We start from the raw sequence: 23,185 nt of genomic DNA, 5'->3' as shown, positions 1-23,185 counted from the left end.
ACCGCAGGTCGCCGCCGTTGCTAGCCCATGCCTATGTGCACCACTGCGGCTCGTCGCCCTAGCTTGACCATGCTTGTGTGAGCAACCACAGGTCGATGCCGATGCTCACCCTTGCTGTGTTGATGCATGCAGCTCGCCGTATGTGCTTGTCCACGTCTGCACGGGCCAGCGCAGCCTCACGGATGCCTGTGCGAGGCACCGCAGCTCGAAGCTGGTGCTCGTCCACCCCTACGCGTGCGAGCGCAACTCACCCTCCCCTTCATGCGTTAGCAACAACAGCCGGACGAGGAGACTCGTGCGTGCACAAGTTGTGAAGATGAAGAATGCAAGCAACCTGTAAGTGATTTTCTTCTCTAATCCTTGTCTTGATTTTGAATCGCAATTTGGCATTTTCATAAAAAATAGCATGCTAGTTTCAATGACTTTAGCTGAGCAACAATACCAACAAAGAATAAACATGTACGCCACCGATTAGGGTACTGAATAACCATGAAAGACTACGAATTGTAGCTTATTCAAATATATGAAATGGGTTGTGTCCTGTGATTGAAGCAAGACATTCAGACGACCAGGGATGTGGCAAGCACGATATCCTCACAGGGTAGTACACACTCATCGCTTCAAGCGCTCTGATTTGATGTCGTGTAATAAGAGTAGATATCATCAAGGATATTTGGTCCTTTCAGGTGCTAGAAAATAGAAAAAAAAGAAAGTAATGGAAAAAAGGAAAATGACATGTTAATCAAAATGCACACGAGCTACGTGGCATTTTTACAAAACCAATATTAAGAATGATAATTTTGCAAAGCTTTATATTAGAAGTGGCAAATATTCGATTTTCTTGGCGTGGAGAGATGTGGGAGGGAATTTTGGGGTCGGCCTTGTAGATGGCCTGATTGGTGCTCAAGAAAGAAAGAAAGGAATTACGCGCCGTAGTCCCTCTCGAAGGAAAACCCGAGTCTTCTCCCAATTCCGCAGGGAAGAAGGTAACAAAGACGTACACACCTCCTCCCCATTTCGCTAGGGTTCCTCCGATGGCGACTCCACGATCCTCGAGTCCTCGCAGCGACGCGCTCCTCGACTCAGCGCCGCTGCTCGGCGGCGGTGGGCGGCGTCGTGGCGCGCTGCGCCGACCGTCGCTCCGTGGGACGGCGCGGCTGCTGCGGCAGGGCGGTCGGCGGGCGATGCGGGAGCCCTCCCTGCTTGTGCGGGAGACTGCGGCGGAGCAACTAGAGGAGCGCCAGGCCGACTGGGCGTACTCCCGCCCTGTCGTGGCACTCGACCTCCTCTGGAACCTCGCCTTCATCCTCACCACCGCCGTCGTGCTGGTGCTCAGCGGCGACGAGAGCCCGTCTGTGCCGCTCCGTATTTGGATAGCCGGGTATGCCGTTCAGTGCGTCGTGCACATGGTCTGTGTTGCCATCGAGTATCGTGTGCGTCACGGCCAGCGTGGTGGGTCCTCCATGGCCGCCGACGAGGAGAGGGGCACTGATGGATCATCCTCGTCCATAGACGACGCCGGAGAGAGCGGTCCCCATGGACGCATTGGCTACTTCGCCAGGTAATTTTACGAATACCATTGCTATCCTTTAACTTAAGCACAGTTACGTTCCTCTGCCGGGTCTGCCCCCCTATATATTTTTAGGGCTTGTTCGGTTAATCCCAGCCAGGAGGGGATTGGAGGGGATTGGAGAGGATTGAAGGGGATTGAGATGGAATTTGACTTATAGTGGAGTTCATGACTAGCTGTATCCTAATGTTCCTTGCTTGACTTGTTCCTTATGTGGGTGTAATTTCGTTCTGAGCGGAACAGAATAGGGAGTACCATACCATATCGGAATATTAGTGAGGTAGAACCAACTGTTTGACTTTTAATTACGTCATAAGATTGTTAGTTATACGAAATGGGTCTCTAATATCAATTATAGTTCAGTGGCATGTAAACCCAATAAAAGTGTTGGATATCTATTCGGTGTTACTCTGTTATTTCCTGACAAACTGATCAATTGAAGTGATATCTCAGTAGCGGCAGGCTGAGTACCTTCCAAAATATCTAGAATGAATATTAGAATGGGCATAGCAAGGAGCTTACTATTGAAATTAAGTTACTTTACCCACAAAAAAAGTTACTTTAGCTGTGAAGCTAATTCAATTAGACAACTCCGGTTGTTTCTTGTGTTCCCTTCATTTTTTTCAATCATCTTTATCTTGATCTTCATCCACCTTGCTTTTGCTAATGCATGCTGAGCTATGCTGGTCTATCCAGGTATGAGACTATTACGAAACAGAAAATTTAAACGCATGCATTTTCTTGTGAATATCGGTTACTGGTGTTATTATAAGTTCCCCATACTATCCTAAATCTTGAACAATTTTACCCATATATGTGTCTTGGACGACAACTAATACATTGATTTATACTACTCCCTCCGTCCCAAAATAAGTGTCTTAAGCTTAGTACAACTTTGTACTAGAGCTAATGTAAAGTTGAGACAGTTATTTTGGGACGGAGGGAGTATGATGTAAGGCTGTATACGACTACTTTGAGAAATATGCCTGTAATTGTTCTATTCTGCATCTCTGGTTATATAAGCACCAGCCTGGTGGTTAGGCCATTCTATTTTCATTGACAATATGCATTTGTGCTTTTACCTCGAATGCTCGTATGCCAGTTTCCTTGCAATCATATTTTACCAGTGTTCACTTTTTACATTTCAATTAAGTAACTGTAGTTTAGTGTTGAATTCATTTCACACTTTTGTTCTTGTTTTGCTGCCCTTACATTAGAGTTTTGTGTATTCTTTACAATATGTTAATTTCCCACCATGTGTTATTTCCTGATTGGAGTTATATGTACTACTGCAGTGTAGCAAAACATCTGGAATCTGCTAATACAATGTTCTCCTTTATATGGTGGATAATTGGATTTTACTGGGTATCTGCTGGTGGACAAGTTCTTACCCATGATGCACCCCAGCTCTACTGGTACATATAGTTTGATAAGATATGCTTGGACCTTTTTGTATGGATTTTCATTTTATCTGTTTGACATTATGAACATATTTCCTTTCAACTTCCTGCAGGCTTTGCATCGTCTTTCTGGCGTTTGATGTTTTCTTTGTCGTCTTTTGTGTTGCTCTGGCTTGCATCATTGGTATTGCTGTTTGTTGCTGCCTCCCTTGTATCATAGCAATTTTATATGCAGTATCAGATCAGGTATGGCTTCTCAAATGTGTGTTATATAAATGCCCGTTAAGTTATAGTTTATCTGGTGCAAATGTACGCTAGTTTCACTATTTGTTCTCGTGTATTCTTATGCTGTTGGTTCTCAAAACACTAAAACTAGTCATAACTATACCAGTAACCAGCCAATGCACAATTTGTTCTAAAAGTCTACTGGTTAGACATTATTGTTAATTGTTATTGGCCATATACAAGGAACATATGGTCTAGCATTTCAACAGTGCCGTGTAATCAGACTAAATAGTGTAAGCTAAATTTATGGTCTGATTTAGCTGACCAAGTCTTACTCAGCCACTTTACAAGTTATAGATGTTGGCAGATTGTTGAAACCAGAGATGTCTTGTGGATCGGGAAACTGAAATATTAAAGTGGTTTCTGTTGTGTTTGTATATGTCTCATGAATAGTTTTTGTTATTGTTGTCCAACTGTTGCCCACTTCCATATCCTGTTGATTAATCCCAATGACAAGTGGAAGTGCAGGTGTGCCACCTGCTCAACTAAGTCTGGTTGGCATATGGGTACTACTTCCCTGATAAATGTCTTCTGAACTTATATTGATATTGTTTAATTGCAGACTGATAGTTATGTTTCCTAGTTTCTCTTGGGCTTGCGTTATATTTGTATAGTCTGCCTACACAACAATAAAGCATAAACCTTTTTCATCTAATAGACGGATACAATTTTTTCACAATCTGTTTATACTAGGAGGGAGCTTCTGAAGATGACATTCGCCAAATTCCGAAATACAAATTTCGGAGGGTGGACGAGCCTGAAAAGCAATCTGTCACCATGATTGAATCTTCTGGTGGAATAATGATAGAGTGTGGTACTAACCAACCTATTGAGAAAGTACTTGCAGCTGAAGATGCAGTAAGTTTGCTACTTTTTGTCCTTGACTTGAAATGTATAAATTTATTTGCCAAACTGGTTCCTGCTTATGTGAAGTTGTGAACTATTTGTGGAACCTACTCCCTCCGTCCCAAAACTCTTGTCTTAACTTTGTCTAGAAATGGATGTATCTAAATACTATAACATGACTAGATACATTCATATCTAGACAAATTTAAGACAAGAATTTTGGGACGGAGGGAGTACTTTATTATGCCGACTTATTCCATAACCTTATATTATATATTACTTGTACGAAACTTAATAGAAAAAATATATTTGGTATTCCCTTCCTTTCATCTATACAAGGCTACTTAGTCTTGTCTTAAGTCAATTTGTTTTAAGTTTGACCAAGTTTGAGAAAAAATATTCACGTCTACACTACCAAATCAGTATCACGAGATCTATCAAGAACTATGTTTTCATAAAGCTTATTGGGTATTGTATATGTTGATACTTTTTTCTATAAAGTTGGTCAATACTAGAACAGTTTGATTTAAGACAAGACTAAAAGGAGGGACTATATCACAGTTTTTCATGGTCATGGCCAGCTTAGCTACAAAACTACGAAATATTTCCCTGTAAATATTGGGAAAAAGGTGATCTGCTGTGAATCCCTGCTGCAAATATTCTGACAGAGAGGAATTTCAAGCTGTAGTGTGGGGGGCCCATTTACTTGAACTGTGGAACTCACTTCATTGGAATTTGTCCAATAACATGGTATCTGAGTCTAAATTTGATGTAGTAAATCTTAAAAAAAAAAAAAAATGTAAGGCCTTGTCCTACGTTCGTCTTAACCCCCCTCCCCCCCAAACCTTTGTTTTCGGTATTGCCGAAGTAAAACCACCTCAACTACCCAACGTCTTATTGGCTTACCTAATAAAATCACGTTTTCTTTGGCAAGTCAATATGTACTGATTGTCTCCTACTTAAAATATGCAAGGTCCGTCTTATGTTTTTTTTTTCCATCCTCCCTTGCCGCCCCACCTTCGCTTTTGGTTTTGCTGATTTTTCTCACCAGTTTTCCTTGAAAACCGCCTCAAGTTCCCCACGTCTTATTGGCTTACCAAATAAAATCATGTTTTCCTTGGTAAATCAGTAAGTACTGATTCAATTGGCAGCTAAAATACATTTTTGGTACGAAATCACATTACCAATAAAATGGACGGTAACTCATGATGATTGTGTAGTAATACTTGTGGTTCCATTGCAAGGGCAATTATCTAGTCATAAACAAATAAATCTATGCTTACTATTAATCGACTTGTACATTTTGACAAAACATGTTTATAGTCTTTGTAGTGATTGCTTTTCTTTGTGCAAATAACAAATCCTGGCACATACACATATGTTTTAGCCTCGATATTACTTTGTTCCGAATGATTTTTTGTTGTGCTAGAAACCAGTTTAATAAATTATCAGCCCTTTAGCTCAAGGGCATTTGTTTTAGTACCATCATCCTGAGCTCGTTGGTCCTGTTTCAGCTTAATTCTTTATTCATGCATGGCTTCTGCTTTTCTACGAGCTCATATACTAACTTTATTTTGAAATGATTCATCATCTGCTTGGTGGATGCAGGAGTGCTGCATCTGCCTTTCAGTGTATGATGATGGCGCCGAGCTGCGTGAACTCCCCTGTGGCCACCATTTCCACTGCGCTTGCATTGACAAGTGGCTTCATATCAATGCAACTTGCCCTTTGTGCAAGTTGAATGTGCGGAAAAACAGCAGCAGCAGTGGTAGTGAAGAAGTATAAATCTCCAATTGTGAATCCAAGTATCCACTGGGTGACTCATGTCATGACAACGGTACTTCTTGGTGATAAACTCCTCTGATTGTGAATTTGAGTGCCCTAGCTAATACAACAAACAAAATATGATTCATGTTAATTTGTGTATTTATATATGCTCATAGTAGTCATTATGTATTGAACTTACACAGATTGTGGTGTATATCAGCTAAAACTGTTTGTTACACAATACCATAGCGTTGTAATCTTGTAAATGCCCATTAGTTAAACCATGCCAAAAGTCATGTTTGCCTATTTGCTTTGTATAGTTGTGTTTGAGAATTTTTGGCGAAGATCTTTTGATTTATCTGACCTGATTACTCAGTACTCGCTAGATTGTTGGTTCTTTTTATGCTCGTTCTTAAATATAAGTCCTTTTACACATTTCAATAGAGGATTACATACGGAGCAAAATGAGTGAACCTATACTCTAAAATATGTTTATATACATCCATATGTAGTTCCCTATTAAAATGTCTAAAAAGACATATTTAGGAACGGAGGGAGTAGATGTGTGTCAGTAGCCTTTGCAGTTGCATTGCATCGTTGCCTCGAAGTCACATTCTTGCAGTAGCCCCAACTGAAGTATGTCTGGACTCTGGACACATAACAGGGGCTCGCTGGGGTGTTGCCTATCTTCGTAGTATCATCACTGCTAGATACTCCCTCCGATCCTATTTAGTTTGCGCATAACTCTGTTCACTCATACCAATGAGCTGAATCTTTCATCGATCTTGGACTGTTATGCCCTTGTGCTAGATGGATTTGCAACGCTTGTGGGAGGTGGACGAGATAAATATGCATGCATGGCCATCGGCTAGGATTTGGAAAGCCCATTGAGGCCTTGTTTGGTACTAGGGTTTTTGAGTAGATTGATGGGGATAATCCCCACAGGGATTGGGTGAAACCCCAACCTTCACCCAATCCCTTTAAATCCCTATTTATCTCCAATCCACTAGCTAGAGGTAGTATATTGTGTATTGAGAAAAATGCACTAGAATTTGGGGATTTGTGGGAAAATGTGGGGATGAAACATGTCAAATACACTAGAATCAAATGGTGTTATGGGATATGTGGGGATTTAGGAGTTTGACCGGGATAATCCCCACTAATTCCTTAATATACACTAGTACCAAACAAGGCCTGAAGGGGGCAGATTTCTTGGGATTTGCTTGCATGCAAAATAGGGAGAGGTGGGCGTGCGCATGCCCATTGGCCGGGATTTGTAAGGCTGGTCATAGTGGGGAGTATCACATATACTAGTATCATGCATATGATACTATTGTATGATACTACCTTCAGGCTAGCCATAGTGGGAGTAACTTAGGTAGTATCATGTACTTGAGACTAGCAAATATGCTGATGTGACAGACAATTAAAAAAGAGAGGAGGTTAGAGTAACATAGGTAGATACCGTGACATGTTAAATGCTAGACTACTATGTGTCATGCATGTTAATAAATAAGGTCATCTATGATATTATGCATTATAAAGGTAGTATCATATAATAGTATCATATGCATGATACTACTATATGATACTTCCCACTATGACCAGCCTCATAGTGCATAGTATTATAAACTAGTATCATAGATGACCTTATTTATTAACATGACACATAGTAGTATAACATTTGACATGTTACAATATCTATCTATGTTACTCTAACCTCCTCTTTCTTATTTAATTGTCTGCCACATCAGCATGTTTGCTAGTCCCAAGTACATGATATTATCTAAGAGCAAGTATAATAAGGTATAGTCAGCAGACTGTAAGGATTAAAATACTATATTTTTGCTGAGATGGATGAGAGAGAAGGGAAGCGAACTCTTCGTGAAGAGCTAGCTCTAGCACGTGCTCATAGGTGCTTTGTGAGAATGAAAGGTGGGTCATATATGATAAAAGTATTCTTTTAGGGAAAGTATTCCTTTCATCCGGCTGAACACTTGGCGTCCGTCGCCTTCATCACGCGACGCGTGTCCCTCACACCGCTACATCCTCTTTATCTCCTTCTCAATCATCTCCTTTCCCCAGCTCCTGCAGCATGCCATGGCCACCACCACCTCAAGCTCTTGCAACGCCACTGCTCATACGAGGCAGCAGGTCGCCGCCATATGCCCATGCGCTCCCGTGCTCGCCACAGGCAGGGCCTCCCCTCCGCCGTCGGCCTGCTGCGTCCCCTCCGGCGCGTGAGGAAGGCGAGGCCATGGATTTCCTGCAGGGACGGATCGTCGGGAGGCTGCAGCCGCCGAGGAGGAGAACACCTTGGGCGAGCTGGGCATGACTGCGGCCGCGCTGCCCTGCCGCGAGTGGCGGGAGGGCGGGGGCCGGGGCGCGTGCTGCGGCCGGTTGGTGGGGCAGCGGCGGCGTGAGATCGGAGAAGGGAGAGACGAATTTTTTTCCGCAACTTGACCTTTCTTGCAAAAATTTCTGAAACATGACCTTTGTTGTAAAAAATTCTCCCGTAAAAGTACCTATATTGTAGAAAGACAAAAAAAAAACTGCAACAAGCAAATTGTTTCTAAAACTCGACCGTTGTTTCAGGAATTAAACGGGTCCAAAGTTTATTTCTTGCAACAAAGCGAAAGTTTCTGCAGCTCAACCACCGTTTCAGGAATTATGCGTAGCAGCGTGCTTGTTTCCGTAACTGGAGCGTTGTTTCGGAATTTTGTGTGGTGGACGGGAGGTGACCGAGCTGGTGGTGCACGTGTATGCATCGGCGGCTAAAAGGATGGTGGATGGTTATTACAAATCCACCGATGGATGTCTAACAGTCTCCATTCTTTTATAGCTAACTATTATACAAACTAGCTATAAGATAGGTTATAAGATGATTTATAGCCAACAGTTGGTTATATTATTAACCATGGTCTAAGTAACTCCCACTACGGACAGCCTAAAGAGGAGGCAGATTTCACTGGAGAGGTTGCCTGCGAACCGGGACAGATTTAGAAAGGATTGCTACAAAAGGGGAAAGGCGCAGAGTAATATGGAAAAAACTAAAAAAATTATACGCACACTAAATTGGATCGGAGGGAGTATTTTGTATAGTGTCCAAATTTCAATCGCCACCCAATTGCGCAACATGTGGACATCCATCTGTTTTGTCGTGCTGTGGACACAGCATGGTTTGCGAGGCGTGCCACCTTTATTACAATATATTACTCCTCGAGAGGGGTCACTCGGTTGTACTGTACAAAAAGTTAGACTGGATTTCACATACCTCATCTTAAAAGTATCTTACATAAAAAATGCAACTTTTGAGTTTTTAGTTGTACAACCACAACTTTTGTGCAAATGATTGCCACGGTTGCAAGAACGGCATTTTTGGCATTTTTGTTTTGTTTAACACAGTATAATCACAGACACTCATACATATGTACATACGTTCATCCTTATTGTTCATTGTTTTCGATATAGCTTACCATTAACGTCAAGTGGTGCTCATCCCTTACAAACACATGCAACACATGTTCTATCTTTATGAGCACCTTTGAAAGACTGACGCATCATCTTGAGATTGACGAATAGCCACAGATACGTAAACGTCTCCTTTCACTGAACTCACGTCATAAGAGCAATTTCAACAGGTGCGCTATCTAAGCGACACGTTGAAAAAAATCGTATTTTTTGCACGCGCCTTCGCGTTGGCCGGTCCAGCAGATGCGCTATAGTCGCGCGTGCGGAGCGAAACGCCATCGCGCTCGGTATTTCGGGTGTGCGCAACACTACACTCTCTTCCGCACGCTCCCTCTCTCCCGCTCCTCCCGCGCCCTGCCCCGTGCCACCGTTGGAGAAATCGCCCCATGGAGCGCGCCGCGTCGACGACATCCCCCTCACCCCTTCCTACACCCGTGACCCCGCCGTCGCCGTCGCAAATCTTAGCGCGGGGCTGAGCATCGCCATGCGGAGCCGCTCCTCCAAGCGTCGGCCTCGCGCGCAGCTTGTTCATGGCGCCACGGCCGACCGCGGTGGGTGCCGTCGCGCCTTCGTCCCCCGCTGTTAAGCCACGATCCCTCGTCAAGCGATCGCATGCGATGGCCGTGACGGCAGAGACGACCCAAAAGAAGAGGGCAACGGACGGCGTCAGCGGTAGTAAGCGGCCGAAGAAGAAGCTTGCAAGGGCAAAGCGTCCGACCACGACTCCGCTGACTGAAGAAGCGTCGGAGAGCTTGCAATTTGGTGCACCAACGTCCTCCACGAACAAGGTGCTTGATGAAGTTCCCACAAGGTATGATTTCGCCCTTTTAGTTGTAGTTTTTTTACATTAAAATGGATAGCTTAATTTTACTCTACATGCTTTGTACTTTCAATAATGAGACATATATGTCAATTATGTGGGTCGGCTCAAACAATTGGTCTCAAACCAATGCCCTTTTCGTTGTAGTTTTTTACATAAAAATGTGTAGCTTAGTTTTACTCTACATGCTTTGTACTTTTAATAATGAGACATATATGTCAATTATGGGCGTCGGCTCAAACAATTGGTTTCAAATCAATGAAGTGCATGGAGATTGAAAAGGATCGAGATGGACCTAAGGGGGGGGGGGTGAATAGGTACAATTACAAATTTTAGTTGTTACTTGGCAATTTTAGACAATAATGTGGAATATGAACTTTAGCCTAATAATTTCACCGGTGATAAGGTGACAAGTATGATATACAAGTTAAGCACCTAACTAGATAAACAAACCTTAATATGGAAACATGTTATACAGGTAAGGAGACAAGTAACCACAAGTAAGGAGCTAGGGTTAGGAATAACCGCAACTCTGAGAAACAAGGATGTTTTTCAATGTTCACTTCCTTGGAGGGAAGCTACGTCGCCATTTAGAAAGGTGGATGTTACCACGAAGGCACACCAACACCACGAAGACTCACCCTATTCTTTCCTTGAGACAACACCACGAAGGCATTTCTCAACCACTAGTGGTAGGCCTCGAGGTGGCCTCCAAACCCTCACAAACTTTCCGGGGGAAATCACAATGGTTTGATTCCTCTCCGAAGAATTCCTACTGCCTAGGAGTCTCCAACATCCAAGAGTAACAAGATCAAGGGAACCACTAAAGACTTGATCAAATCACGAATTGCTTTGGTTGAGAGGAGGAGAGAGGGACAATCTATCTTTTGATTGGAACAACACTCAAGAATCCTCTTGGGATCTGAGTTTTGGTGAGGAGGGGAGAGAGTGAGAGAGAAATGTGTTCTTGGAATCTTTCTAGTGTGTTGGAGAACCCCCACCCGAGCTAGGAAGGGGGAGGGGTATATATAGTAGTGGTGAAAAATGGCTATTGGAAATCACTTATTCCGCGCACTTGCTGGACGTCCGATAGGCTGCGGTCGTCCGGGCCGAAAGGATGGGTCGGACGTCCGACACGGGTCGGACGACCGACCATTGGAGAGAGCAGATCGGCGCAACAGAGGAAGGTTTCAACAAAGTGCACGGACGACCGAAAGGCCTCGGCCTTCCGTTGCACGGTCGTCCGGAAGGACCGGGCGTCCTATACTTTGTTTCGGTTGGGATGGCATCAAATTTTCGGCCCACGGACGTCCTAAGGCCGGTCAACCGGACATACCAGAAATCCGACGATTCAATGCTGGTGAGGTAGCTTCGGATTTTTGAGCAAGTCTATCGCGAGAACCAGTGATCCCTTCTTAATAGTGCAGGATCCCTATACTCAAGAGTAAACCAAAAGAGATAGAGCTTTTTGTCTTGTTTCTCCGTACTTGAGTACCATGAAAACATCAGTTATGATCCACATAAATAATCTCAAGGGAACTAAACCTGAAACACACTTGACAAAGGTGATTAGTTCCCTATGTGTATGTTGTCAACAACATCAAAATATGATAATGGCATGATTGCACTTTCAGAGATGATGAGATGGATGAGGATGGTGGGTGAGGGTATCTTCGAGGCACCGAAGGGAAGAGCGGGCAAATACACCACCAACGAAGATATCTTGCTATTCAATGCATGGTTGGTTGTACCTATGGATGCAACCGTTGGAGGGGACCAAAGTAGAGATACATACTGGGACCGGATGTAGGAGTACTTTGATGAGCGAAACAAGAGTGAGATTGAGCAAACCAATAGATCTCTTCCCTCTCGATGATCGACAGTCAACAAAGATTGTCAAAGGTGAGTGGTGGCAATGAAGTCGGTTGACACGATAAACCCAAGTGGCACTAATGATAGAGATAGGGTAAGTGACATTTCTTTTAGTTCCATGTTCATGTTTCTTCTTTGGTGTTTCAAATGCTAACTTGTTCTCTTGTTTGTAGCTCAATATTGCACGAAACCTATTTCAAGGAGAAGAGAAGAAGACCAAGAAAGGCAAGATCAAGAAAGGGAGAACATTTGTGTTGCCCCATTGCTACGAAGTGTTGAAGGATGTAGAGAAGTGGAAGGCCCGTGATGACCAGGAGGAGAGCAAGAAAAGGAAGTCATCTATTGATTTGGATGATGATGAGGAGGCATCAAGTGATTATGGCAAGAGGAGCCCTACACTAAACTCGATTGCCTACTCCAAGCCAAAAAGACCAAATGGAAGTAAGAAAGAAGCAAAAGAAAAGAAGAAGATGAGAGGAGACGATGAGTTAACGAATGCTATGGATGCTCTTTTAGCGGCAAGGAAGGAAGCAACAGAGGTGCGGAGGATGGCAAAGAGCCAAGATGCGATGGACGAGGAGAGGAGGTGTTGGGGAACATCGCATGGGAAACAAAAAATTTCCTACGCGTACGAAGACCTATCATGGTGATGTCCATCTACGAGAGGGGATGTTCGATCTACGTACCCTTGTAGACCGCACAGCAGAAGTGTTAGTGAACGCGGTTGATGTAGTGGAACGTCCTCACGTCCCTCGATCCGCCCCACGATCTAGTGCCGAACGGACGGCACCTCCGCGTTCAGCACACGTACAACTCGACGATGATCTCGGCCTTCTTGATCCAGCAAGAGAGACGGAGAGGTAGATGAGTTCTCCGGCAGCGTGACGACGTTCCGGAGGTTGGTGGTGATCTTATCTCAGCAGGGCTCCGCCCGAGCTCCGCAGAAACGCGATCTAGAGGTAAAACCGTGGAGATATGTGGTCGGGCTGCCGTGGCAAAGTTGTCTCAAATCAGCCCTAATACCTCAGTATATATAGGAGGGAGGGAGGGGAGGAGGCAGCCTCAAACACTCAAGGTTTGGCCGAAATTTGAGGTGGAGGAGTCCTACTCCAATCCTACTTGGAGTAGGATTCCACCTTCCCACTTGGAAACTCTTTCCACCTTGTGTTTTTCCCTTCTCAAACCTTATGGGCCTTAGTGGGAACTTATTCCAACCCACTAGGGGCTGGTTTATCTCTTCCCATAGCCCATGAGACCCCTTGGGGCGTGACACCCCTCTCGATGGTCCCCGTCACCCCTCCCGGCACTCCCGGTACACTACCGATGAGCCCGAAACTTTTCCGGTAATGCCCGGAAACTTTCCGGTAACCAAATGGGGTCATCCTATATATCAATCTTCGTCTCCGGACCATTCCGGAAACCCTCGTGACGTCCGTGATCCCATCCGGGACTCCGAACAACATTCGGTAACCAACCATATAACTCAAATACGCATAAAACATCGTCGAACCTTAAGTGTGCAGACCCTGCGGGTTCGAGAACTATGTAGACATGACCCGAGTGACTCCTCGGTCAATATCCAATAGCGGGACCTGGATGCCCATATTGGATCCTACATATTCTACGAAGATCTTATCGTTTGAACCTCAGTGCCAAGGATTCATATAATCCCGTATGTCATTTCCTTTGTCCTTCGGTATGTTACTTGCCCGAGATTCGATCGTTAGTATCCGCATACCTATTTCAATCTCGTTTACCGACAAGTCTCTTTACTCGTTCCGTAATACAAGATCCCGCAACTTACACTAAGTCACATTGCTTGCAAGGCTGTGTGATGTTGTATTATCGAGTGGGCCCCGAGATACCTCTCCGTCACACGGAGTGACAAATCCCAGTATCGATCCATACTAACTCAACTAACACCTTCGGAGATACCTGTAGAGCATCTTTATAGTCGCCCAGTTACGTTGCGACGTTTGATACACACAAAGCATTCCTCCAGTGTCAGTGAGTTATATGATCTCATGGTCAGAGGAACAAATACTTGACACGCAGAAAACAGTAGCAACAAAATGACACGATCAACATGCTACGTCTATTAGTTTGGGTCTAGTCCATCACATGATTCTCCTAATGATGTGATCCCGTTATCAAGTAACAACACTTGCCTATGGCCAGGAAACCTTGGCCATCTTTGATCAACGAGCTAGTCAACTAGAGGCTTACTAGGGACAGTGTTTTGTCTATGTATCCACACAAGTATTGTGTTTCCAATCAATACAATTATAGCATGGATAATAAACGATTATCATGAACAAAGAAATATAATAATAACTAATTTATTATTGCCTCTAGGGCATATTTCCAACAGTCTCCCACTTGCACTAGAATCAATAATCTAGTTCACATCACCATGTGATTCCAACGAATCCAGCACCCATATAGTTATGGGGTCTGATCACGTCTTGCTCATGAGAGAGGTTTTAGTCAACGGTTCTGAAATTTTCAGATCCGTGTGTTCTTTACAAATCCTTATGTCATCTTATAGATGCTGCTACTATGTGCTATTCGAAAATACTCCAAATATCTACTCTACTATACGAATCCGTTTCACTACTCATAGTTATTCGGATTAGTGTCAAAGCTTACATCGACGTAACCCTTTACGACGAACTCTTTAACCACCTCCATAATCGAGAAAAATTCCTTAGTCCATCAGTTACTAAGGATAAATTTTGACCGTTGCTAGTGATTCAATCATGGATCACTCTCTGTACCTCTCAACAGACTTGCTGCAAGGCACACATCAGGTGCGGTACTCAGCATGGCATACTTTAGAGTCTACGGCTAAGGCATAGAAGACGACCTTCGTCTATTCTCTTTATTCTGCCGTGGTCGGGTTTCGAGTCTTACTCAAATTCACACCTTACAACGCAACCAAGAACTCCTTCTTTGCTGATCTATTTTGAACTCCTTCAAAACTTGTCAAGGCATGCATCTTGTTGAAACTTCCATTAAGCGCTTTCGATCTATCTCCATAGATCTTTGATGCTCAACGTTCAAGTAGCTCAATCCAGGTATTCCTTTGAAGACTCCTTTCAAACAACCTTGTATGCTTTACAGAAATTCTACATCACTTCTGATCCACAATATGTCAACCACATATACTTATCAGAAATTCTATAGTGCTCCCACTCACTTCTTTGGAAATACAAGTTTCTCATAAACCTTGTACAAACCCAAAATCCTTGATCATCTCATCAAAGTGTATATTCCAACTCCGAGATGCTTGCACCAGTCCATTTAAGGATCGCTGGAGCTTGCATACTTGCTAGTATCTTTAGGATCGACAAAACCTCATGGTTGTATCTCATACAATGTTTGCTCAAGGAAACCGTCGAGGAAACAATGTTTTGACATCCTACATGCAATATTTCATAAATAATGCAGCAACTTCTAACATAATTCTAACAGACTTTTAGCATCGCTACGAGTGAGAAAGTCTCATCATAGTCAACTATTTGATCTTGTCGGAAACATCTTTGCGACAAGTCGAGCTTTTCTTAATAGTGACTTATCACTATCATCGTCTGTCTTCCTTTTAAAGATCCATCTTTACTCAATAGTCCTATGACCATCAAGTAGTTCTTCCAAAGCCTACACTTTGTTTTCATACATGGATCCTCTCTCGGATTTCATGGCTTCCAGCCATTTGTCGGAATCTGGGCCCACCATTGCTTTCTCCATAACTCGTAGGTTCACTGTTGCTCAACAACATGACCTCCAAGACAGGGTTACCGTACCACTCTGTAGTAGTACGCGATCTTGTCAACCTACGAGGCTTGTAGTAACTTGATCCGATGCTCGATGATCACCATCATCAGCTTTCACTTCAATTGGTGTAGGCGCCACAGGAACAACTTCCTACGCCCTGCTACACACTGGTCGAAGTGATGGTTCAATAACCTCATCAAGTTCTACCACCCTCCCACTCAATTCTTTCGAGAGAAACCTTTCCTCGAGAAAGGATCCGTTTTTAGAAACAAACACTTTGCTTTCGGATCTGAGATAGGAGATGTACCCAACTGTTTTGGATATCCTATGAAGATGCATTTATCCGCTTTGGGTTCGAGCTTATCAGACTGAAACTTTTTCACATGAGTGTCGAAACCCCAAACTTTCAAGAAACGACAGTTTAGATTTCTCTAAACCTCAGTCTATACTATGTCATCTCAACGGAAATACGTGGTGCCCTATTTAAAGAGAATGCGGTTGTCTCTAATGCTTAACCCATAAACGATAGTGGTAATTCGATAAGAGACATCATAGCATGCACCATACCAAATAGTGTGTGGCTATGACGTTCAGACACATCATCACACTATGATGTTCTAGGTGGCATGAACCGCGAAACAATTTCCACAGTGTCTTAACTGCGTACCAAAACTCGTAACTCAGATATTCATTTCTATGATCATATCGTAGACAGTTTATCCTCTTGTTACGACGAACTTCACTCCGAAACAGAATTGAACTTTTCAATATTTCAGACTTGTGATTCATTAAGCAAATACTCTAGTATCTACTCAAATCGTCATTGAAGTAAGAACATAATGATATCCACCGCGTGCCTCAGCACCCATTGGACTACATACATCAAAATGTATCACTTCCAACAAGTTACTATCTTATTTCATCTCAACGAAAACAAGGCCTTGCTCATGTGGTATGATTTGCATGTCACTAGTGATTCAAAATCAAGTGAGTATAAAGATCCATTGGCATGGAGCCTCTTCATGCAATTTATACCAACATGACTCAAGCGGCAGTGCCACAAGTAAGTGGTACTATCATCATTACCTCGTATCTTTTGGCACCAATATCATGAACATGTGTAACACTACGATCGAGATTCAATAAACCATTGAAGGTGATTATTCAAGAAAATAGAGTAACCATTATTCTTTAAATGAATAATCGTATTGCAATAAACACGATCCAATCATGTTCATGCTTAACGCAAGCACCAAATAACAATTATTTAGGTTTAACACCATCCCGATGGTAGAGGGAGTGTGCGACGTTTGATCATATCAACCTTGGAAACACTTCCAACACGTATCGTCACCTCGCCTTTAGCTAGTCTCCGTTTATGCCATAGCTTTCATTTCGTGTTACTAATCACTTAGCAACCGAACCGGTATCCAATACCCTCGTGCTACTAGGAGTACTAGTAAAGTACACATCAACATCATGTATATCAAATATACTTCTTTCGACTTTTGCCAGCCTTCTTATCTACCAAGTATCTAGAGTTGCTCCGCCTCAGTGACTGTTCCCCTCATTACAGAAGCACTTAGTCTCGGGTTTGGGTTTAATCTTGGGTCTCTTCATTAGTGCAGCAACTGTTTCGCCGTTTCACGAAGTATCCCTTCTAGCCCTTGCCTTTCTTGAAACTTAGTGGTTTTACAAACCATCAACTATTGATGCTCCTTCTTGATTTCTACTTTCGCAGTGTCAAACATCGCGAATCGCTCAAGAATCATTGTATCTATCCTTGATATGTTATAGTTCATCACGAAGCTCTCACAGCTTGGTGGCAGTGACTTTGGAGAACCATCACTATCTCATCTGGAAGATTAACTCCCACTTGATTCAAGTGATTGTTGTACTCAGACAATCTGAGCACACGCTCAACGATTGAGCTTTTCTCCTTTACTTTGTGGACAAAGAATCTTGTCGGAGGTCTCGTACCTCTCAACAAGGGCACGAGCATGAAATCACAATTTCATCTCTTTAGAACATCACTTATGTTCCGTGACGTTTCAAAACGTCTTCGGTGCCTTGCTTCTAAGCCATTAAGTATTTTGCATTGAACTATCGTGTAGTCATCAGAAACGTGTATGTCCGATGTTCACAGCATCCACAGACGACGCTCGAGGTGCAGCACACCGAGTGGTGCATTAAGGACATAAGCCTTCTGCGCAGCAACAAGGACAATCCTCTTCAAAGTTTGCTACTATCAACTTTCAACTAAATTTTCTCTAGGAACATATAAAAACAGTAGAGCTATAGCGCAAGCTACATTGTAATTCACAAAGACCATTAGACTATGTTCATGACAATTAGTTCAATTAATCATATTACTTAAGAACTCCCACTCAAAAAGTACATCTCTCTAGTCATTTGAGTGGTACATGATCCAAATCCACTATCTCAAGTCCGATCATCACGTGAGTCGAGAATAGTTTCACTGGTAAGCATCTCTATGCTAATCATATCAACTACACGATTCATGCTCGACCTTTCGGTCTCATGTGTTCCGAGGCCATGTCTGCACATGCTAGGCTCGTCAAGCTTAACCCGAGTGTTCTGCGTGTGCAACTGTTTTGCACCCGTTGTATGTGAACGTTGAGTCTATCACACCCGATCATCACGTGGTGTCTCGAAACGAAGAACTGTCGCAACGGTGCACAGTCGGGGAGAACACAATTTCGTCTTGAAATTTTAGTGAGAGATCACCTCATAATGCTACCGTCGTTCTAAGCAAGATAAGGTGCAAAAAGGATTAACATCACATGCAATTCATAAGTGACATGATATGGCCATCATCATGCGCTTCTTGATCTCCATCAACAAAGCACCGACACGATCTTCTTGTCACCGGCGTCACACCATGATCTCCACCATCATGATCTCCATCAACGTGTCGCCATCGGGGTTGTCGTGCTACTCATGCTATTACTACTAAAGCTACGTCCTAGCAATATAGTAAACGCATCTGCAAGCACAAACGTTAGTTTAAAGACAACCCTATGGCTCCTGCCGGTTGCCGTACCATCGACGTGCAAGTCGATATTAACTATTACAACATGATCATCTCATACATCCAATATATCACATCACATCGTTGGCCATATCACATCACAAGCATACCCTGCAAAAACAAGTTAGATGTCCTCTAATTTTGTTGTTGCATGTTTTACGTGGTGACCATGGGTATCTAGTAGGATCGCATCTTACTTACATAAACACCACAACGGAGATATATGAATTTCTATTTAACCTCATCCAAGGACCTCCTCAGTCAATTCCGATTCAACTAAAGTTGGAGAAACTAACACCCGCCAGTCATCTTTGAGCAACGGAGTTACTTGTAGCGATGAAACCAGTCTCTCGTAAGCGTACGAGTAATGTCGGTCCGAGCCGCTTCGATCCAACAATACCGCGGAATCAAGAAAAGACTAAGGAGGGCAGCAAAACGCACATCACCGCCCATAAAAACTTTTGTGTTCTACTCGAGAAGACATCTACGCATGAACCTAGCTCATGATGCCACTGTTGGGGAACGTCGCATGGGAAACAAAAAATTTCCTACGCGCACGAAGACCTATCATCGTGATGTCCATCTACGAGAGGGGATGTTCGATCTACGTACCCTTGTAGACCGCACAGCAGAAGCGTAAGTGAACGCGGTTGATGTAGTGGAACGTCCTCACGTCCCTCGATCCGCCCCACGATCTAGTGCCGAACGGACGGCACCTCCGCGTTCAGCACACGTACAGCTCGACGATGATCTCGGCCTTCTTGATCCAGCAAGAGAGACGGAGAGGTAGATGAGTTCTCCGGCAGCGTGACGACGTTCCGGAGGTTGGTGGTGATCTTATCTCAGGAGGGCTCCGCCCGAGCTCCGCAGAAACACGATCTAGAGGTAAAACCGTGGAGATATGTGGTCGGGCTGCCGTGGCAAAGTTGTCTCAAATCAGCCCTAATACCTCAGTATATATAGGAGGAAGGGAGGGGAGGAGGCAGCCTCAAACCCTCAAGGTTTGGCCGAAATTTGAGGTGGAGGAGTCCTACTCCAATCCTACTTGGAGTAGGATTCCACCTTCCCACTTGGAAACTCTTTCCACCTTGTGTTTTTCCCTTCTCAAACCTTATGGGCCTTAGTGGGAACTTATTCCAGCCCACTAGGGGCTGGTTTATCTCTTCCCATAGCCCATGAGACCCCTTGGGGCGTGACACCCCTCTCGATGGTCCCCGTCACCCCTCCCGGCACTCCCGATACACTACCGATGAGCCCGAAACTTTTCCGGTAATGCCCGGAAACTTTCCGGTAACCAAATGAGGTCATCCTATATATCAATCTTCGTCTCCGGACCATTCCGGAAACCCTCGTGACGTCCGTGATCCCATCCGGGACTCCGAACAACATTCGGTAACCAACCATATAACTCAAATACGCATAAAACATCGTCGAACCTTAAGTGTGCAGACCCTGCGGGTTCGAGAACTATGTAGACATGACCCGAGTGACTCCTCGGTCAATATACAATAGCGGGACCTGGATGCCCATATTGGATCCTACATATTCTACGAAGATCTTATCGTTTGAACCTCAGTGCCAAGGATTCATATAATCCCGTATGTCATTCCCTTTGTCCTTCGGTATGTTACTTGCCCGAGATTTGATCGTCAGTATCCGCATACCTATTTCAATCTCGTTTACCGACAAGTCTCTTTACTCGTTCCGTAATACAAGATCCCGTAACTTACACTAAGTCACATTGCTTGCAAGGCTTGTGTGTGATATTGTATTACCGAGTGGGCCCCGAGATACCTCTCCGTCACACGGAGTGACAAATCCCAGTCTCGATCCATACTAACTCAACTAACACCTTCGGAGATACCTGTAGAGCATCTTTATAGTCACCCAGTTACGTTGCGACGTTTGATACACACAAAGCATTCCTCCGGTGTCAGTGAGTTATATGATCTCATGGTCATAGGAACAAATACTTGACACGCAGAAAACAGTAGCAACAAAATGACACGATCAACCTGCTACGTCTATTAGTTTGGGTGTAGTCCATCACATGATTCTCCTAATGATGTGATCCCGTTATCAAGTAACAACACTTGCCTATGGCCAGGAAACCTTGGCCATCTTTGATCAACGAGCTAGTCAACTAGAGGCTTACTAGGGACAGTGTTTTGTCTATGTATCCACACAAGTATTGTGTTTCCAATCAATACAATTATAGCATGGATAATAAACGATTATCATGAACAAAGAAACATAATAATAACTAATTTATTATTGCCTCTAGGGCATATTTCCAACAGGAGGTTGGCGGCCGAGGAGAGGAAGGTGGCCTTGGAGGAGAAGAAATTGGCCATGGAGGAACGAGCTAGATTATTGGAATGGGAGAAACTCGTGTTCTTCATGGACACATCTACCTTCGATGATAGGCAAAAGGAGTTCATCAATCTTTCCCATGATGAAGCCTTGGCCCAAAAAAGATCCATGGGTATGGGAGGCTTCCGAGGCATGAGAGCTATCATGGGAGGATTGAGACGCATGGGTGGCTTTGAAGGCATGGGAACTACCATGAGCGACATGGGAGGCATGTGTGGCATCGAAGAAACCATGGGAGGCATGGAAGACATGTGAGGCATGGGTGGCTCCGGAGCAACTATTGAAGGTATGAGAGCTGTTGGGGAACGTTGCATGGGAAACAAAAAATTTCCTACGCACACGAAGACCTATCATGGTGATGTCCATCTACGAGAGGAGATTTGGATCTACGTACCCTTGCAGATCGCACAGCACGAAGCGTTAAGAAACGTGGTTGATGTAGTGGAACGTCCTCACGTCCCTCGATCCGCCCCACGAACCGTCCCGCGATCCTTCCCACGATCCGTTCCGATCTAGTGCCGAACGGACGTCACCTCCACGTTCAGCACACGTATAGCTCGACGAAGATCTCGACCTTCTTGATCCAGCAAGCAAGACGGAGAAGTAGACGAGTTCTCCTGCAGCGTGACGGCGCTTCGGTGGTGGTGATGATCTACTCCTGCAGGGCTCCGCCCGAGCTCCGCAACAATCCGATATAGAGGTGGAACTATGTGGTTTAGGGTTGAGTTGCACGTGGCAAAAGTTGTCTCAAATCAGCCCTAAAAGACCACTATATATAGGAGGGAGGGGGAGGAGGCTTGCCTTGAGGGCCAAGCCCTCAAGGGTGCGCCGGCCAAGGGGGAGGTGGACTCCCACCCCAATTCGGTTGGGGAGAAGGAGTCCACTCCTTCCTTCCCACCTCCCCTTTTCCTTTTTCCTTTTTTCTTTTCTTTGGTATTTTCTTATGTGGCGCCATGGGCCCCTTGGGCTGACTCCACCAGCCCACTAGGGACTTGTGGCACCATCCTATGGCCTTAGGCTCACTCCCGGGTGGCTGGCCCCCTCCCGGTGAACTCACGGAACCCATTCATCACTCTCGGTACACTGCCGGAATTGCCCGAAACTTTCCGGTAACCAAATGAAACCATCCTATATATCAATCTTCGTTTTCGGACCATTCCGGAAACCCTCGTGACGTCCGTGATCTCATACGGGACTCCGAACAACATTCGGTAACCACACATATAACTCAACTATACTAAAACATCGCCGAACCTTAAGTGTGCAGACCCTGCGGGTTCGAGAACTATGTAGACATGCCCTGAGGCACTCCTCGGTCAATATCCAACAGCTGGACCTGGATGCCTATATTGGATCCTACATATTCTCTGAAGATCTTATCGGTTGAACCTCAGTGTCAAGGATTCATATAATCCCGCATGTCATTCCCTTTGTCCTTCGGTATGTTACTTGCCTGAGATTCGATCGTCGGTATCCGCATACCTATTTCAATCTCATTACCGGCAAGTCTCTTTACTCGTCCCGTAATACAAGATCCCGTGACTTACACTTAGTCACATTGCTTGCAAGGCTTGTATGTGATGTTGTATTACCGAGTGGGCCCCGAGATACCTCTCCGTCACACGGAGTGACAAATCCCAGTCTTGATCCATACTAACTCAATGGACACCTTCGGAGATACCTGTAGAACACCTTTATAGTCACCCAATTATGTTGTGACATTTTATGCACACAAGGTATTCCTCCGGTGCTAGTGAGTTATATGATCTCATGGTCATAGGAATAAATACTTTGACATGCAGAAAACAATAGCAATAAAACGACACGATCAATATGCTACGCTCATAGTTTGGTTCTAGTCCATCACATGATTCTCATAATGATGTGATCCAGTTATCAAGCAACAACACTTTGCACATAGTCAGAAAACCTTGACTATCCTTTATCAACTGGCT

At 44.1% G+C, this 23,185-nt stretch overlaps 1 protein-coding gene across 1 annotated transcript; it reads left to right on the top strand.

The window, feature by feature from the left end:
* Positions 1 to 876: 876 nt before the first annotated feature.
* LOC123402345 (E3 ubiquitin-protein ligase At1g63170-like) lies at positions 877 to 6,174 on the top strand. Its single transcript, XM_045096253.1, has 5 exons — positions 877 to 1,561; positions 2,866 to 2,985; positions 3,084 to 3,216; positions 3,949 to 4,113; positions 5,710 to 6,174. Exons 1-5 carry the CDS (start codon positions 1,035 to 1,037, stop codon positions 5,884 to 5,886), a joined length of 1,122 nt encoding a protein of 373 aa, XP_044952188.1. The 5' UTR covers positions 877 to 1,034; the 3' UTR covers positions 5,887 to 6,174.
* The last annotated feature ends 17,011 nt before the right edge of the window (positions 6,175 to 23,185 follow it).

This window comes from Hordeum vulgare, chromosome 6H (assembly GCF_904849725.1).
Source record: "Hordeum vulgare subsp. vulgare chromosome 6H, MorexV3_pseudomolecules_assembly, whole genome shotgun sequence".
NCBI lineage: Eukaryota > Viridiplantae > Streptophyta > Magnoliopsida > Poales > Poaceae > Hordeum > Hordeum vulgare.
The sequence above is the reverse complement of the archived record's forward strand: the minus strand, read 5'-3'. Positions and strand labels throughout refer to the sequence as shown.

Excerpts from the sequence above, each read along its gene's own strand:
- LOC123402345 (XM_045096253.1), top strand. The coding sequence starts at position 1,035 with ATGGCGACTCCACGATCCTCGAGTCCTCGCAGCGACGCGCTCCTCGAC. Across the intron at positions 2,986-3,083 it reads GATGCACCCCAGCTCTACTG|GCTTTGCATCGTCTTTCTGG; the intron begins GTACATATAGTT and ends AACTTCCTGCAG. Across the intron at positions 3,217-3,948 it reads TATATGCAGTATCAGATCAG|GAGGGAGCTTCTGAAGATGA; the intron begins GTATGGCTTCTC and ends TGTTTATACTAG.